Raw genomic sequence first — 14517 nt, forward strand, 5'->3', positions numbered from 1 at the left:
GAGCAGACACAAATAAATATACTACTAGGCAAACTTTTAAGTGCTAATGTTACTGTAGTGCGGAACAAAGGTGAAGGAGAGCTTAATGAAAACTAATAAAATCTGGGAGGTAGTAATATTACTGAGTGTTGAACACGTGCAGGTGCGTGTAACTTTAATCCTTATAATAACATGTTGTAACTCATTTAATCCTCACAATGACTTTATGAGTATTATATCTCCTTTCACAGATGAGAAAACTAAACTGCTAAGATCACAGAGCTAACCTGTGATTAGCTTACCTAAGTGATGTCATCTTTTTTTTTTTTTTTTTTTTTTGAGGCGGAGTCTCGCTCTGCCGCCCAGGCTGGAGTGCAGTGGCGCGATCTTGGCTCACTGCAAGCTCCGCCTCCCGGGTTCACGCCATTCTCCTGCCTCAGCCTCCTGAGTAGCTGGGACTACAGGCGCCCGCAACCGCGCCCGGCTAATTTTTTTGTATTTTTAGTAGAGACGGGGTTTCACCATGGTCTCGATCTCCTGACCTTGTGATCCGCCCGCCTCGGCCACCCAAAGTGCTGGGATTACAGGCGTGAGCTACCGCGCCCGGCCAGTGATCTGTCATCTTAACCGTGGTTTCATGGAAGCCTGGCAATAGGAAAATTTAGTAAGACTTCCTGAGTTGGATAGAGAAGAAAAGCAAAGGAGTCAAACAAGACCAGTATTTTGAGGCTGTTTGTCTCTGAACATTGGTACTATTACTAGAAATGGGACTGGAGGGTGTTATACACATGTGATCGTGTTTGATGCACTAGTGAGCGTGTGCGTAAACTATGGATTTTATTACTTTTTCCCTTCAGTGAAGACTGGTTGCCTGTCTTAGACATCCTGCTAGTCCCAAAGTAGGGTGTAAATTTTGATCACGAGTCATCATGATGGTGGTACTGGCTGTGGCTTAGAACTGTATTTTTATATTGCCTATTTGTCTGAACTTCAGTCATCGTGTACAAATGAAAAATTAGATGGCCCCAGACAATTGGAAGAGATGGGCTGGACGTGTGAAGAGAGCAGTGGCCAAATTGCACCTAGAGTGTATTGCTCTGTTCTAAGCTAGAGGCTTCGTAGGTGGAGCGTATCTTGCATGCCATCACGAGTCCAAAAGGCCCAAGCTGGATTTTAGACTTGCGGTCATCAGAGCTGCTGCTCCTTTAGAAGATGGCTTTAAATGAGAAAGGAGAGAATTGCTATTGATTTGTTTCTGGAAGTGGAAGTGGTTCACGATTTGATTTTCTAAATCCCAATTGAAATGCCTGCATAGAAGGCATTTTATACAATAAGTGGGACTTTTTAGGAGTTTCAAGTTAGAAGGAAAGTTACTATGTATTGAAAATCAGACTGGAGCATGTTAGTGGTTTCAGATGACCCTAAATGAGGACCGAACAGGACTGAGGGGTTGTTTGCAATTGGTATGGGCCTGTGGGAGGTGGGATTTGGCAAGGCTGGACTGCACAAAGGCCACACAGAGTGGGGGACAGCATGAATGATAGTAGCCAGCTGTGAGTGCTGACGTGCTGTGCACACTGATGTGCTACAAGTGCTGGGGACTGCGTTTCTCCTTACTTTCTGGCAGGAGCAGCAGACTTGATGAACACCCTGCCTGTTTTCTGTCCTATCACTGCGCTGCTAGCCACATTTCATTTCAACTAAAAGAAATTGGAAACCAGTAAATAAGGGGCAGATAGTAGTATGACCAAAGTAGTGTTTTGGAAAAACTGCCATGGTATTCCTGTACAAGTTGGATTGGAAGAGCAAGAAGCTGGAGTCTTGGGAGGCCATCAGGCAGTTAGCTGTGTTCATCTACCCTCCCTTCAGAAGTCATCTCAAGGAGTGAGGCCTCCAGCTTAGATGGACTTGATCTTGACTCACGGTTGAGTATCCTAGCACATGCCCTGAACATCCTTGTGATGTTTTCGGGATTTGTCACCTTCTCAGGTATTTTCTTGCCCTAAAATCTATCGGTATTTTATTAGAAGATATACAGGCATACCTTGGGGATACTGCAAGTTTAGTTCTAGACCACTGCAGTAAAGCAAGTCACTCAGATTTTTTGATCTCCCAGTGCCTATAAAAGTTATGGTTACACTGTACTGTAGTCTGTTAAGTGTGCAGTAGTGTTTGAAAACAGTATACATACCTTAATTTAAAAATGCTTCATTGGTAAAAAATGCTAAAGATCATCTGAACCTTCAGTGAATCCAAATCTTTTCTGCTGGTGAAGGGAGGGTCTTTCCTCGATGACAGAAATACTCTCAGTGGATGGTGGTTGCTGAAGGTTGGTGTGGCTGTGGCAGTTAAGACAATGAAGTTTGCCTCATTGATTGACTGTTCTTTCACAAAAGATTTCTCGGTAGCATGCAATGCTGTTTCATAGCATTTTACCCACTGTAGAACTTATTTCTAAATTGGAGTCACTCCTCTGAAACCTCTGCTGGTGCTTTATCAACTAAGATTTTGTAATATTAATATTCTAAATCCTCTGTTGTCATTTCAACAATGTTCCCAGTGTGTGTACCAGAAGCAGATTCTATCTCAAGCTCATCCATAAGAAGCAACTCCTCATTTGTTCAAGTTTGATCATCAGATTGGCGCAATTCAGTCACATCTGCAGGCTCCACTTATAATTCTAGTTCTCTTGCTGTTGCCATCCCGTCTACAGCTACTTCCTCCACTGATGTGTTGATCCCCTTGAAGTCATGCATGAGGGTTGGAATACAGTTCTTCTAAACTCCTGTTCATGTTGTTATTTTGACCTCATCCCATGAAGCATGAACATTCTTAATGATATCTAGAATGGTGAATCCTTTCGATCAGGTTTTAAATTTACTTCATCCAGACCCATCAGAGGAATCGCTATCTATGGCAGCTATAGCCTTACAAAATGTATTTCTTAAATAAGAAGACTTAAAAATGAAAATCACCCTTGATCATGGGCTGCAGAACGGATGTTGTATCAGCAGGCATGAAAATAACATTAATCTCCTTGTACATCTTCATCAGACCTCCTGGGTGACTTCATCAGACCTCCTGGGTGACCAGGTACATTGCCAATGAGCAGTAATATTTTTAAAAGAATTTTCTTTTTCTGAGCAGTAGGTCTTGACAGTGGGCTTAAAATACTCAGTAAACCGGGATGTGAACAGATATGCTGTCATCCAGGCTTTGTTCCATTTATAGAGCATGAGCAGAACAGATTTTACATAATTCTTAAGGGCCGCAGGATTTTTGGAAGGATAAATAAACATTGGCTTCACCTTAAAGTCACCAGCAGCATTAGCCCCTGACAGGAGAGTCACCCTGTCTTTTGAGGCTTTGAAACCAGGTGTTGACCTCTCTAGCTATGAAAGTCCTAGATGGCATCTTCTAATAGAAGGCTGTCTCGTCTCCATCGAAGGTCTTGTTTAGTTAATGTGCCCAGCTTCATCAGTGATCTTAGCTAGATCTTCTGCATAACTTGCTGCAGCTTCTACATCAGCACTTGCTGCATCATCTTGTACTTTTACATTATGAAGGTGGCTGCTTTCATTAAACCTCCTGAACCAACTTCTAGTTTCAGACTTTTCTTGTGCAGTTTCCTCACCTCTCTCATCTTTCATAGAATTGAAGAGAGTTAGGGTCTCTGAATTAGGCTTTGGATAAAGGGAATGTTGTGACTAGTATGTTGTGACTTCTTTGCAGACCACTCAGACTTTTTCTGCAAATCAGTAAGGCTGTTTGCTTTGTTATTCCAGTGTGTTTATTGGAGTAGACTTTTAAGAACTTTTCCTTTGCATTCATAACGGCTGATTTCAAGCCTAGCTTTTTGCCTATTTTAGCTTTTGACATGCCTTCTTCACTAAGCGTAATCATTTCTAGCTTCTGATTTAAAGTGAGAGATGTGCAAGTCTTCCTTTCACTTGAACATGTAGAGACCATTGTAGGGTTAGTAACTGGCCTTATTTCAATATTGTTGTATCTCCAGAAGCAGAGAGGCCGAGGAGAGAGAGGGAGGGAGATGGGGGACGGCGGCCAGAGCGCACATGACATTTATGGGTTCTCCATCTTCTAAAGGCACTTCCGCAAAGTTTGTGGCACACCAAAGCAGTGATAATAATAACAGCAAAGATCACTGATTATAGATCGTCATGACAGATAATAATGGAAAAGCTTGAAATAATGCAAGAGTTACCATCATAATGTGATATAAAAACCTGAAGCAAGCATGTGCTGTTGGAAAAATGGTGCCAGTAGACTTGCTTGACGTGGTATTGCCACAGACCTACAATTTGTAAAAAAAAAAAAAAAAAAAAAAAAAAACACAGTCTGTGAAGCTAAATAAAGTTAGGTATGCCTTTAATAGGTTTCAACTGGATTCAGAACAACGAATCCTGAATTCGTGTAGCTGTCTTTTGAGTCAAAGCAGGAAACCAGGTGTTTCAGGGAGAGAGCTCTTGGGGCCAATACATGCAGAAATAGAAACTGTCTGTAAGTATTAATTGTCGTGGAGCTTTTGGCTCACTTTCTTCACAGGGCCCCACAACACAGTAATTGGGTGAATTGTTAACGTGTATGTTCCTTTAATTCTAGTTTTATAAAATAGCTTTAATATTTTAATTCTGGTTTTCTTTGTTATACTTTTAATTTAAATTTTAATTTGTTATACTTTTAGTTTAGTTATACTTTCATTTTTCTTACCTTAAACTGATTTTTAGAGCTGTTGAACTGGTTTTCCCATGTGCTGCTATATCACTGAGTATTATAGTAAGTAGATAATTGTTTTAAAGTAAACAAATACCATCCCATATCTGCCTAAAAATGATTCAAATAATAGAGGAACTCTTAGAATTTATGGGGATTTTCCTCTTCAGAAGCTGCTTGAGAGCATAAGATTTTTCACCAAATTATGAACAAGACAGATTCTTTTATTTATTGTCATCATATGAGAAACTAAACTCTTATTTATTTCCTTTTTAGGTATTTACTTGGTGTTTGCCTTTGAGAAACAGCAGTGAGCACACAGGCAGTAGTCCCAGAGGGGCTATGTTCTGTCCTGCACAAATTTGAACAACTCGTCTCGATATATTTGACGTTTCTCTGTTTGTTGATTTTAATTCTAAATGTGCAGGATACTGCCAGAAACTGCAGTGTAGAAATTCAGCATTTGCTGTCTGTGACAGATGAACTTTTGCATGTGTATATAAGAATGAATTGGGACCCCTGTCTTTAAAAAATCTATTTTTAGGTAATGTTCTAAGAATTCCATTTGCCTCTATGATCTTAGCTCATAAAAATATGACTTGTTAAAGCAACTAAACTCTTTCCACAGTGCTCAGATTTGTCCTGTGTGTATTTACAGTATTCAATTTATTGCAGTTGTAGAATTGGTCAGAGAGCATTTTCATAGTATGTTCATTTCTATGGTTTTGTTATATAGCATTTTTCAAGATTTAATGGTCTGTACAGTTGAATGTAAGTGTTCAATATGTATTGTTAAAGTTATAAGTTTAAGACTCAATTTCAGATGTTCATAAAAGTTGCTTAGCTGAAATTTTAGCAGTTTATTGCGTTTTGAAATAATCATTAACATGCCACAATTCAGGAGCTGGTTAGAACACTTTAAGTGGCAGCATAGAATTTTGGAATTTTGGGGCTTTCTTTTGAGAATTTACTACCACAGCAATTAATGTTTCCAGTTACCAATATTGTGATTAGACACATTTACCTTTCTTCATTGAACAAATGGTGCCATAGTTATTTTTCTCAAAATTTAATGAAAATCCCTCCCATGTAAACATGTTGCACATTTCTTCCAAATTTATACATGGAACTGCGTTAGGAATATTCTCACCAACTGATGCTGTGTACCCACTTCAGCCCAGAAATAAGCAATACCTGTTCTTCTGTTACAACCTCAGCACTTTACACCATACAAGCCATTGTTAAAATTGTCACTTGTATAATTGACTGCTTTTCCAAAACTGGTACCTATGTGAACTGTTGTTCTTACTTTACACCACCATTTGGAATACTTGCCAGTTTTTAGATGTAGATGTAGTGAATGAAGCAGAGTAATTGAGTATTCTTTTTTAAATTATTAAGCCATGGTTTACAAAAACATCACTTTCTGTAGTAATTCACAATACTTGTTTTAAAAACATAGTGTCTTCATTAGTTTGCATCTGTTAACCGTTGATGGTGTTAGAGCTGCAAGCTTTTTAGCAAGCAGATACGGATTTCCTCATTTCAGTTCCTTCTGCAACCTGTGAATCTCCAAAGTGTTACCAGTTTACAAAAATAAGTCTTTTTGCCTTAAGTCATTTGGGAAGTAAGTAATACTGCATCTGACTCTGGTGGCTGTCATTAGCTAGGAAAAGTTTGCAAATAGTGTTGGTGAGGTGGGGAAAGGAAGTCTTCTGTCACATATACAGGTTCGTTTTCATTCTAGGGCAGTGCCGGGAAGTGTATTGATAGCTTGGTAGGTACGGGAAAAGCATCATCATTATTTCCTCGGTTCGCATTTACTGTTCTTAATTAACAGGTAATAATAATACATGTACTTTTAGCCTCTTTCAGCCTCTTCCACGCCATGGGTAATTTGGGGGAGAGAAGAATCCTCCAAAGGATGGAGTAACCAGTGGTAATACAAGGCAGGGAGAACAGAAAGGTAGAGTTCCTAAGAACTCTTCAGCGAACAGAAAGGAGCAGAGAGCGAGATTAGATCTGAGAAGACACACTGGGGACTGAACCCACTGTTGCTGGTGGGTTCAGTCACGTCTGAACCACGTGAGCCACGTCTGCAGGCACTGTGTTCAGGCAGCACCTTCCTCCTTGAGCTTTGCCTGCTGGAGCCACGTCTGCAGGCACTGCATTCAGGCAGCACCTTCCTCCTTGAGCTTTGCCTGCTGGAGCCACGTCTGCAGGCACTGCATTCAGGCAGCACCTTCCTCCTTGAGCTTTGCCTGCTGGAGCCACGTCTGCAGGCACTGCATTCAGGCAGCACCTTCCTCCTTGAGCTTTGCCTGCTGGAGCCACGTCTGCAGGCACTGCGTTCAGGCAGCCGCCTTCCTCCTTGAGCTTTGCCTGCTGGAGCCACGTCTGCAGGCACTGCGTTCAGGCAGCCGCCTTCCTCCTTGAGCTTTGCCTGCTGGAGCCACGTCTGCAGGCACTGCGTTCAGGCAGCCGCCTTCCTCCTTGAGCTTTGCCTGCTGGAGCCACGTCTGCAGGCACTGCGTTCAGGCAGCCGCCTTCCTCCTTGAGCTTTGCCTGCTGGAGCCACGTCTGCAGGCACTGTGTTCAGGCAGCCGCCTTCCTCCTTGAGCTTTGCCTGCTGGAGCCACGTCTGCAGGCACTGCATTCAGGCAGCCGCCTTCCTCCTTGAGCTTTGCTTGTCTGTTGCCGTATCAGTTCTTCCTCCACCACCCTGCAACCCCTCCCCGCCCCCAGCCCGTGTCTCCTTGCTACAATTAAGTTTCTGGACATTGACTTAAGAACTGTTAGGAAAAAGACTAGAAATGGCATCCCCTGCCTATCCTCTCCAACCACCAAGGTGGAAGGGACCTAGTAGGACTCCCTCGACCCACCTTGCAGTCTAAATGTTCAGTTTTCTACTCGGGACTTACGGTGACTATTGTGAGGGGGGCATGGCTTTTCACCATCAGGCCAGGAAGAGCACCTGTTGCTGCAAGCTCAGTCAAGTGGGGCACTCCCAGACCTGCCATGCAGTTTATCCTCTGAGAATGGAATTAGAAATGAAGACCCAACCAGCTATTGGTGGGAATGACGGCACTGGGGATTGCGCTGATTGATCTGGGAACATGGCTGGATTGTGATGGAACGAAGACTGCTGATGTTCAATGCTTTGGGTCTAGAATATACTTGAGAAAAAGCACTGGTGGCTTGTGTTCAGGGAGGGGAGCTGGCAGTTTTTAACCACTTCTGAGGAAGCTATGTTCTAACCTGCGGAAAGTATTGCAATTCTGTGAGAGGGCCTTTGCAGAGCCACTGCAACATCCGGCTTGGCCCTCCTGTGCCTTCAGTACCCAGCCAGGCTCTCTGGGTCCAGGGTGACTCTCCAAAGAAACTGGCCTTCAGCCGGAGAAAACATTGGGTGGAGACTCTCACTTATGTTAACGCATTCTTGTGATGACTGAAAGGTAGATTGCCAGCACAGTGAGTTTCCCAGCCTGCTCCCCCACCCACACTTGGAAATCGAGGGAGCATGATCGCTGTCTGACTTCACATGTTAATAGAGAATCAGAGCAGAGTTGAGAGAGTATATTGGTCAGCGTCATAGAAAAGCAGACAAAGGTTGCTCAGCCATGAGATGGCCAGGTATCCAGTTTTGTTAACTCTCTTGGGAATTTCTTCTTAATCTGTTTTTTAGCTTAGCACCATTATGTCATTTTGATTTGTATTCAAGTACTCTTCAAGTATCTTTGTGATGAAGGTTTGGTTACTTGTATAGATCTGCCTGCAAGGTGAAAATGCCAGTGTGAATATTCTAGCTCCCGAACATTGTTTTTTGTTGAAAAACTGGCTTTCTGTTGTCTACCTCAGGCCTTGTGCGTTTGGGTTATCTCGAGCCAGTCACCACAGAGGGTCTCTAGGGTCTGCAAAATAGAGGCCAAATCCAGGGACCAGGCCGCAATAATGGAAGTTGTACCAAAATGCCTGTGGTACTTGATGGCCTGTTGGTCACATAGGAAGTGTGTGTGATGTTAGAACCTCCCTCGTTGCTGCTACATCAAACACTACACACTTGACAAGTGTCTTCATTCCCCGCCCTCTGGCAGAACAACATTCCTAATTCTTTGAAGGCAACTGGTGCAAAGGCTACTACACTTGCACAATGATACTTAGCAGATATGGACGGGACTGGATTCCCGGGGCACTGTCAGCACTTCTCTCCCTCTTGTGCTTCCCAGTGTGTCCTCTGCTCCCATGTAGGCCTAAAGCCACCCCACTCCTTCCTGCCTGCGCCTCACCACCATATTGAGGAAGCTGAGGACACCCAAGGGTGCTCTCCACAGTTTGGCTGTGGAGACTTGAGCAAGCCGTAAAATCCCTGCTGCCTGGACTTCTCCTGGGTTGTGCTTTTCTGGGGACAGCATACCTTGGACAGAGCTGAGCTGACAGCTTATGTTTATTAGTCTCTTGCCTAAGTCAGTCACTTTGCTAAATTCTTCACCTCTGGTAACTCATTTTGATTGTTACAACATCTCAGCACCATTATTCCCATTTTAATGATGAGGAAACTGAGTCCTAGAGGATACAGACTTGCCCAAAGGAGAGCCAGGATTTTCACACCCCCTCCCCAAGTCGGGCCTGCCCTCCAAGTGCTTGTTATATACCTCCACAGGTGTCAGCCCAGATGACTCCACCCATCCACCACCTGCAGCTTGAGGTGTTACCTGTTAGAGCTCCATGCTTTTGGTTCACAATGTTGGTCCCTACTTAGATGTTCCCTGGGAGGAGTGTTTCTGAGTAAGGGGCTTTTTTGGAAGAGGGGGTTAGAGAGAGCAAGACAGCCCTCAAGTGCACTGGCAGGAAGCAAAGATAAGACTTGAATTTCAGTTCGATAGACCTCCTCCTCTAGCAGCCCAACCTGTAGCAAATCTAGTTTAGCCTGCATGACAGGGAGAGGGGTTCTCTTCCCACCCTCACCATTTGCAAGTGGCAGGAGCTGAGGATTCCAGTACAAGAGTGTAGCTAAAGTGAGAGGCTGAGAGGAGGCCTTTCTTTCAGGTTTGAGTTGAGTATCCAGACAGGCAAATCATTTTAACTTTTTATTAAAGTGTAACTACAGAAACACACCAATGATTTTTCACAAATGGAACACGTGCATACAATCAGCACCCCAGAAGCCCCCCATCAGATTCCCTTCCAGTTAACTACCTCTCCAAGGGAAACCACTATCCTGAGTTCTAAGAGCGTAGATTAGTTCTGTCTGGTTTGGGATGATATATAAATGGAATTATGTATTCTTTGTATCTGGTTTCTTTTCACCCATATTATGTTTGTGAGATTTTTGTTGCATGTATTTGTACATAATTTTTCATTCTCATGGTTGTATAATATTCCATTGTGTGAATAAACCACATACTATTTATCTGACGGCTGTTTGGTTCGTTTACCATTTGGAAACTAGTACTGATCCAGATATTCTAGTACGTGAATTTTGGTGCACCCAGGTACATAACTTCTGCTTAGGAATGAGCTACAATTTGAATGTTTATCCTTCCAAATCTTATGTTGACATTTGATCCCCAGTATTGCAGATGGGGCCTAGTGGGAGGTGTTTGGGTCATGGGGGTGGGTCCCTGATGAATAGATTAATGCCTTACGGTGGTGGGAGTGTGAGTTCTTGCTCAGTTCCCAGGGAGAGAATGTTTTCCGATTAACAACAATGACACCTGGTTGTTTAAAAGAGCTTGGCACCTCCCCCATCTTTTGCTTTCTCTCGCCATGTGATCTCTACACACCAACTCTCCTTTGCCTTCCACCATGAGTGGAAGCAGCCTGAGGCCCTCATCAGAAGCAAATGTTGCAGGATCTCATCTCACCGGACCTTTGTCTTCTATGCGTACGTGTCCGCGGCTCAGTTACTCTCTACTGCTCCTTTGCCTTTGCTCTGTCACCCCGTTATCGGCAAGTGTAGGGAAGATACCAGTACACTCGAGAACCAGGAAGTAGGAATACCAGAGCATTAAAGATCAGTACAATAGAGGCCGGGCGCGGTGGCTCAAGCCTGGAATCCCAGCACTTTGGGAGGCTGAGACGGGCGGATCACGAGGTCAAGAGATCAAGACCATCCTGGCTAACCCGGTGAAACCCCGTCTCTACTAAAAAATACAAAAAAAAACTAGCCAGGCATGGTGGCGGCGCCTGTAGTCCCAGCTACTGGGGAGGCTGAGGCAGGAGAATGGCGCAAACCCGGGAGGCGGAGCTTGCAGTAAGCCAAGATTCGGCCACGGCACTCCAGCCTGGGCAACAGAGTGAGACTCCGTCTCAAAAAAAAAAAAAAAAGATCAGTACAATAATGTTTGGAGAAATCTAAAAGAGTTGGGGAGGGAGCCAAGCTGGCTGACTAGATGCGGACAGGAAGAGCATCTCTCACCAAGAGACCAGACCATCAAGAAAACTGACACACTCTGAGCAGATCTTTGGAAGGAAGGTGTTGAGCGTAGACAGTGGGAAAATACAGATGCTGGGCTCAAGGGGAAGGAAGCTGGGAACCCTTCCCAGGACAAGTGAGCACTCGGATTTGTTCCTGGTCCTCAGAGGCTCCTGGGGAAGGGGTGAGTTAAATAGATGAGTGACCCACTCTTACCATGGACCTCTGGAATCCTAGCTGCAGGAAACCCCACAACCCTATGGACATTTAAGCTGACAGGGAGAGTTGTTTGGAGTGGTGGCAGGGAAAGGACTCCAGTCTTTGCAGAACCCAGAGGGTTTGGCACTGGAATGGCTACAGTGGAGTACAACCAAGGACACCCATCCCCTAGGACTCACCACACTCCTCTGGGTGACTTTGGCTTTGTCAACTGTCAGACCTGGAAAGAGCAGGGTGGTCTTGCCCTTGGGACAAGGCCAGTCTACCTGAGTGCCCCTGCTCCCCTAATCTGGCCTTTCTGGGGGTCCCTGCCTGGCCATGGCCATTTGCAGCGCAGCCACAGATGCCCAATTAGGGTGCTCTCCAGTGGGAGCCAAAATAGCTCATTTACAGGCAGACCATACCTAACTGCCACAGAGCTCCAGCAGACTGGCCCCTACTGGTGAACACCCACCCGCCCACAGCCTCTTCCCACTACAATCTCCCATGCACCACTTTGCTAGCACCCACAGGTAGTCTCACCATCCTGCTCCCACCAGTACCCTTACCTCTGCTGACACACGCACACCCCACTGCACTGCCGCTTACACCACAGTTAAACCCTCAATGGCATCAAAGAAGATAAAAGCAGGCTGGGCACGGTGGCTTACACCTATAATCCTGGCACTTTGGGAGGCCAAGGTGGGCAGATCATGAGATCAGGAGTTCAAGACCAGCCTGACCAACATGGTGAAACCCCATCTCTACTAAAAATACAAAATTAGCTGGTCATGGTGGCGCACGCCTGTAATCCCAGCTACTCAGGAGGCTGAGGCAGGAGAATCTCTTGAACCTGGGAGGTGGAGGTTGTAGTGAGCTGAGATCACGTCACTGCACTCCAGCAGTTAAGAGCCACCACATAAGCACACTTAAGTACATAGCCCATTGACACTATAAATCTGCTACACAAGTCTGCATAACAACCAGCTGCCAGCATGATGACAGGATCGAATTTGCACATATCAATATTAACCTTGAACATAAATGGGCTAAACACCCCACTTAAAAGGCGCAGAGTGGCAAGTTGGATAAAGAAGCAAGACACAGGCCAGGTGCGGTGGCTCAAGCCTGTAATCCCAGCACTTTGGGAGGCCGAGACGGGCGGATCACGAGGTCAGGAGATCGAGACCATCCTGGCTAACACGGTGAAACCCCGTCTCTACTAAAAATACAAAAAAATAGCCGGGCGAGGTGGCGGGCGACTGTAGTCCCAGTTACTCGGGAGTCTGAGGCAGGAGAATGGCGTAAACCCGGGAGGCGGAGCTTGCAGTGAGCTGAGATCCGGCCACTGCACTCCAGCCTGGGCGACAGAGAGAGACTCCGTCTCAACAACAACAACAAAAAAAAAAACATTCGGAACCTCCTCCTAGAATTCCACCCCGTGGCTCCCAGCATGGCTCGGGACTCCAGTGGTATTTGAGACCAGCCAGACTCTGGTCCCCACACTCAAACTACTGGAAGGCTGTGATCGTCTGCAAAGCCCAAGGAAAGCTCTGGTAGTGATGTGGTCCCATGCATCCCGCCCTGGCTTGCAGGGGCAGTGGTGCTTCTGCCTATCGTGAGTATAATGATTCTTTTGGGGGTTGAAGGTCAGTTTTAGGTGTCAGAGAAAGGAGTGGTCCAGAAACTATTGTGAAAGGCCAGGATATTTGACAAGATGATATCCTTTGTTCTCTTTTTTGCTGGAGTAAGGAAAGCTTGTGTGGTTGATAAAGCCTGGCGTGGTACGTGCAGTCCTGGAGGAGGCGTGAGAGCCTCGGGCAAAGAGGGGTGCGGTAGGGCCACAGATGAGTGCTCCCAGGCACTGGGCCTCCTTCCCAAAGAACAATCATTAGGAGATCCCAGAGACCGCCATCCAGGAGAAGTGGGGTGACAGAGCCCTCTTTGAGCTGGGGAGCATTTTAATCAGTGAGTAAGAGGAAGAGAAAAGCAGCAAAAAGTGCAACCAGCCAGAAAAACAACCAAGCAGCCACCCACCCAACCACCCATCCAACCGGCCACCCACCCACCACCTACGCAACAAGCCAACCATCCACCTACCTATCCAACCAACCAACCCCCACCCACCCAACCAACCAAACACTCACCCAACCACCCACTCACTGACCCAACCAACCAACCAACCAACCGCCCACCTACCCAACCAACCAACCCCCACCCACCCAACCAACCAACCAACCACTCACACAACCACCCACTCACCCACCCAACCACCCATCCATCCACTCACCCAACCAGCCACCCACCCACCCAATCAACCAACAACCCACCTACCCAACCACCCACCCACCCAACCAACCAATCAACGAACCAAGCAACCAACCACCTACCAAACCAACCCCCACCCACCCACCCAACCAACCAAGCAACCATCCACTCACCCAACCACCCACCCACCCACCCAACCAATCAACAAACCAAGCAATCAACCACCTACCCAATCAACTAAACCCCACCCACCCAACCAGTCAAGCAACCAAGTAACCATCCACTCACTTAACCAATCAACCAATCAAGCAACCACTCACCTACCCTACTAACTACCCCCCAACCACCCACCCACCCAACCAACCACCAACCAACCAAACAAGCAACCACTCACCCACTCAACCAACTAACTATCCAACCAAGCAATCACTCAACCAACCAACCAACCAACCAACCATTCAGGAATGCGTTGGGGGAGGATTTTCGCTCGGGGCTGACGCGGTTCTCTGGCCGCGGTGCCGCGCAGGGCCACTAGGTGGCAGCGGAGGCCGCCCGGAGCCACAGCCGGCGGGGCGGAGGCGGGCCCGGCGCGGGCGGGCAGGAAGCTTAAAGCCTGGCAGAGCCGCAACCGCCTCGCTGGGGAAGAGGCCCGTCCCGGGCTGACCCTGAGCGCCGCGCGGCCGTCAGATCCCAGGGACGCCGGGGGCCCGGGCTGAGCGCCGCAGCCCGCGAGGAGGAGCACCGGTAAATAGCCACAGCTTTCTATCTCCTTGAGATCCTGAAAATCAATGCAAAATTGCGCTTCGGCTGCGTGTGGAAGTGAGCGGGGCGGCAGCTAGCTTGCCCCCTGAGTTTTTAACACAGCTCGATATGATGTTTAGTATAGTTCCATCATTTACCGATATCCCTGAGCTGCAACTGGACAT

The 14517-nt window shown here is 46.2% G+C and overlaps 1 protein-coding gene across 3 annotated transcripts in view; it reads left to right on the forward strand.

The window, feature by feature from the left end:
• The window catches only part of RNMT (RNA guanine-7 methyltransferase), a 34670-nt gene extending 28676 nt beyond the window's left edge, over positions 1-5994 (forward strand). For all 3 annotated transcript variants that reach the window (XM_033178422.1, XM_033178423.1, XM_033178424.1), the window contains one exon: positions 4987-5994. In XM_033178422.1, coding sequence (XP_033034313.1) covers positions 4987-5024 — 38 coding nt within the window. In that variant the 3' untranslated portion in view covers positions 5025-5994. The remainder of the gene's footprint in view (positions 1-4986) is intronic.
• The last annotated feature ends 8523 nt before the right edge of the window (positions 5995-14517 follow it).

This window comes from Trachypithecus francoisi, unplaced genomic scaffold (assembly GCF_009764315.1).
Source record: "Trachypithecus francoisi isolate TF-2019V2 unplaced genomic scaffold, Tfra_2.0 Lachesis_group19, whole genome shotgun sequence".
Lineage (NCBI taxonomy): Eukaryota > Metazoa > Chordata > Mammalia > Primates > Cercopithecidae > Trachypithecus > Trachypithecus francoisi.